The sequence below is a fragment of the Carassius gibelio genome, chromosome A15, assembly GCF_023724105.1.
Source record: "Carassius gibelio isolate Cgi1373 ecotype wild population from Czech Republic chromosome A15, carGib1.2-hapl.c, whole genome shotgun sequence".
Taxonomy (NCBI): Eukaryota; Metazoa; Chordata; class Actinopteri; order Cypriniformes; family Cyprinidae; genus Carassius; species Carassius gibelio.
Window position 1 is genome coordinate 22721098 of NC_068385.1, and position 4639 is coordinate 22725736.

At 38.1% G+C, this 4639-nt stretch overlaps 1 protein-coding gene across 1 annotated transcript; it reads left to right on the top strand.

The window, feature by feature from the left end:
* The first annotated feature begins 902 nt into the window (after window positions 1-902).
* On the top strand, window positions 903-2628 carry cysltr2b (cysteinyl leukotriene receptor 2b). Its single transcript, XM_052617394.1, is given in 2 exon segments — window positions 903-1871; window positions 1873-2628. Coding segments are annotated over 2 exon segments (963 nt in total). The 5' UTR covers window positions 903-995; the 3' UTR covers window positions 1960-2628.
* The last annotated feature ends 2011 nt before the right edge of the window (window positions 2629-4639 follow it).

The following is a 4639-nucleotide window of genomic DNA, read 5'->3' on the forward strand; positions in this document are numbered from 1 at the left end:
GAAACCAAGGTCCTAGAGTCTGGAGAAAGGGTGGAGAAGCTCATACCCCAAGTTGCTTGAAGTCCGGTGTTAAGTTTCCACAGTCTATGATGATTTGGGGTGTAATGTCATCTGCTGGTGTTGGTCCATTGTGTTTTTTGAAAACCAAAGTCACCAGACCTGAACTCGTAGAGCATATATGGAGTATTGTCAAGAGGAAGATGATAAACAAGAGACCAAACAATGTTGATGAACTGAAGGCCACTGTCTAAGAAACCTGGGCTTCCATACCACCTCAACAGTGCCCCAAACTGATCACCTCCATGCCACACTGATTTGAGGCAGTAATTAAAGCAAAAGGAGCCCCTACCAAGTATGAGTACATGTACAGTAAATTAACATACTTTCCAGAAGGCCAACAATTCACTAAATGTTTTGTTATTGGTTTTATGAAGTATTCTAATTTGTTCAGCTAGTGAATTGGTGGGTTTGTGTTAAATGTGAGCCAAAACCATCACAATTAAAAGAACCAAAGACTTAAACTACTTCAGTCTGTGTGAATTGAATTTAATAAATAAACGAGTTTCACAATTTGTGTTGAATTACTGAAATAAATTAACTTTTCCTTGACATTCTAATTTTTTGAGAAGCACCTGTAGATGAGTTTGTTTCTTCATCAGAACAAATTTGAAAATTACTTCACTTGCTCTCCAATTGATCATTAGCATTGAATTGGCCCCTTCATGGCAGAGGATCCATTGGTGAGCAAGTGATTTAATGCTACATTTCTCCAAATCTGTTCCTATGAAGAAACAAACTCATCTACATCTTGGATGGCCTGTGGGCTAGTACATTTTTAGCAAATTTTATTATTAAATCAAATCCACCCTTGGGATATAAACGTGTCTGAAATTGAACAAACACCCATTTAGCTGTCTAATCTGAAAATGCTTCAAATTCCTCATTCATTTTAAATTTGATCTCTGATTTTGTTCACAGAAATCCCCAACCCAACAATGCCTCTTCATTCATCGAATTTCACAAACTGCTCCATCAGTGATTTCAAGCACACCGTCTACCCAATTGCTTATCTGCTCATCTTTTTCCTTGGGCTTTTTGGTAACCTAATATCTCTGTTCTTCTTCATTTCCTCATCATACAGAAGAAAAGCCTCTTTTTCTCCAGTCAACATCCTCATGCTCAATCTCCTTCTATCTGACCTGATGATGGTGTGCTCGCTGCCATTTCGAGCTGCCTACTATCTCATGGACTACTGGGCCTTCGGAGACATCACCTGCCGGATCATGTCCTATGTCTTCTACATCAACATGTACGGCAGCATTTACTTCCTTGCAGTTCTGAGCATTGTTCGCTTCGTGGCCATCGTGAAGCCATTCACATACGTGCACTGGCAAAGCTCTAGGAGAGCCTGGACATTATGTATTATAATCTGGCTGATTGTGTCTGTGGCATCCATCCCGCTTCTGAAAGCAGGAACTTATGAGGATTCTAATCAGACCAAATGCCTGGATCTGAGGCCGTCCCATGTGGGGACCATTATCATGTTGAATCGATGGGTTTTGTTTTTAGGCTTTGTAATGCCCTTTGTGGTAATCTCAGTCTGTTACATTTTTGCAGCCTTGTATTTGCTAAAGTTAAGGAAGTCCAGGCAGAATAGAAGATCTCAGATCAATCACAAGAAATCCTGTTCTCTCGTCATTATTGTTCTGCTGATTTTCCTTGCATGCTTTATGCCATATCATGTCATCCGAACTCTGTTTCTGGAGGCCGAGATGGACATTCAAAACAATGGTTATGACAAGTCCTGCCATTATATTGAAAGTCTGAGAAAGGCAGCGGTCATCGCACACTGTCTAGCCTCTGGAAACAGTTGCCTGGATCCATTGCTTTTCTTTTTTGTTGGGGAAAACTTTGTTAGCTTTTGGCGACAACATACACCAAGAAGACAGAGTTGTATAACTGAGCAGAATGTGAAAGTGTTGGAGAAGATAAACAACAATAAAATAGATCAATGGTTTAGTTTAGTATAGACCTGCTTGGGACCTGCTGGGACTTGAGGGGGAAATTCCTGGAAAAGAGCATACCACATATCTGGTGGGTCTGTTGTCTCATGCAGGAAGAACTCAATTAGCCTCCAGTAAAGCAGTATCCATCCCAAAACCTTTTGCTCTTGCATTTAAATATATGTCTAAAACAACATATTTGATAGTGTGCAATGATTTTGGTCCACTTGTTTCTCCAGGTATCCAATCACACGACCTGTGAAGGAAAACTTGAGTTTTTTTATTTTTTTTTTTGAGCATAAAGGAATTGTTTTTGGTACATGCGTTTCGAGTTTATTTTATGCACACATTTTCTTATCAAACACAAATTTGCTGCTTCAATTGGACATAGATGTTAATCATGTTTTTGTAAGGACCTGTGTGACAGTAAGTGCTTACATATGTACAGTTCAAAAGGATGCATTTGAAGTACAGAATCAGTACTAATGATTTATCTTAAACTTGTTTTGATGTGTATGAGCAGATTATACAACTGCACTTTATATTGTTATATTGTTGCCTATCTATCTATCTATCTATCTATCTATCTATCTATCTATCTATCTATCTATCTATCTATCTATCTATCTATATGTAATATCATTGTACATATTAAAATACATTGTCTGTCATCTATGGATTTGTATTAGTAATTATTTTTTATCATTTTATAAACATAGTATTGTAAAATGGTAAGTAAAGTTTCTACAGAGCTTTATTTAGAGATTGTTGTACATTTAAGACCACAAATGTGGGTACCGTGTTAGGATTAGCGATGGGGTGGAGCAACGCATTGGTGCTAGATCAGTGCTAGTGACGGGTTTTCACGGCGACATTGCGCCTTCTGCCGGTATATAGAAGGAACAGTCGAATAGTATAGAACCATCTAATATATATATATATTTAGATGGTTCTATTGACAAGGTTTATTTATTTAAACTTAAATTTATTAATTCAGCAGCCTTACAGTTGAGGAATACAACAAGCGATTCACCATAAAAAGCAAGCTAGGCAGGGAGGGATTAAGGAAAGGGAAAGCAAGGTTTATTTATTTATTTATTTATTAGTAGGATGCACACATGTGCTGACAAAAGAGATGAAAATTGTCAAGGATACAGCAATTTGGATTGGGATGGGAAGACCATTTCAGCAGACAGGAGCAGTTCTGGAAAATGATTTTGTGCTTCTCTGTGATGGTACCATGAGGCATTGCTCACTTTTAGATCTCAGGCTTCTGGAGCGGATGTACACTCATAACAGTGAGTGGAAATAGGAAGGTACTGATCCTGTGGTTGTTCTATACGCAACCATCAATGTTATGAACTTGATGTGTGCCACAACTGCTAGATAGAGAGATTAAGTGAAGTGTGATGTGGGTCCTTTTCTAACTGCACTTCATTGGATAATTGTTGATGAACCTAGGTGGATGGTGAAATCATGCTGTAGAGTTAGAGTGGGAGGGAAGACAAGAAGTTCAATCTTTGCCAGGTTGAGCTACAGGTGATATTCTTTCATCCATGACAAGATGTCTACCATGCAGCCTGAGATCTTTGTAGCTACTGTTGGAACATCTTGAAATGAAAGATAGGGCTGTCATCAGCACAGCAAAGGTAGGTGAAACCATGTGCTTGTTTGATAGATCCCGGTGATGTATTGTATGAAGAAGAGTAGGGGTCCAAGAACTGATCCCTGAGGAACCCCTGTGACCTGTTCATGTGCTCTGGATTGATGTGCTCTAGACCTCCCTGTTAGGTAAGAATCAAAGCAGTGAAGTGGATTCCTATAATGCCCAGTGATGAGAGGGTGGACAAAATCTGTTGATTCACAGTATCAGAAGTGGCAGATAGATTCAGCAGAATGAGAATTGATGTTTTAAAATTAGCTTTTGCAATCCATAATGCAGTCTCAGTTTAATGGCTACTTCTGGGGTACAAAGAATGCAATTCTGTGTCATCCGTGACATACGGATGCATTTTCTACATGTTTTTACACTTTGATTTGAAAGAAAACAGTGCATCCATGCAGTGTGGCTGACACAGAAGAGTGTATGCTGCTTGCATGGAGCAGATATTCTCCAAACTGGAGCTATGGTGATGCGAAGAGACACAGAGGTGTCGCTACACGTTTATTTAACTTTATTGTTAAATAAAGTCATTATTTTTGTTTTCTGTACAAAAAATATTCTTGTTGCTTCATAATGTTCATAAGTGTCTTTCTTACTTTTTTGGACCTTGATAGTGTAATTTACTTTGCAATAAATGGGACAGTCACAAGCCTATGGGTTTTCATCCAAAATATCTTAAATTGTGTTCTGAAGACGAAAGAAGCTTTTATGGGTTTGGAACAAGATGGGGTAAGTGATTAATGACAACATTTTCATTTTGGTGTGGAGTAACCCTTTAAACCTGATTGGTTAATTTCCAGTTGGTTATTCTGTGAAATAAATAATGTTACCTGGTTAAAAACAATTTGTTTAAGTGTGAAATATGAATGTTAAAAGAAAGAATTTAACTTTGACTTTAAAGTATTTAACTGTCTACAAGTTAAGTGTTTAACATAGTTTTTTAAGCAGTGGATTTCTGCCTGCTTGGATATGG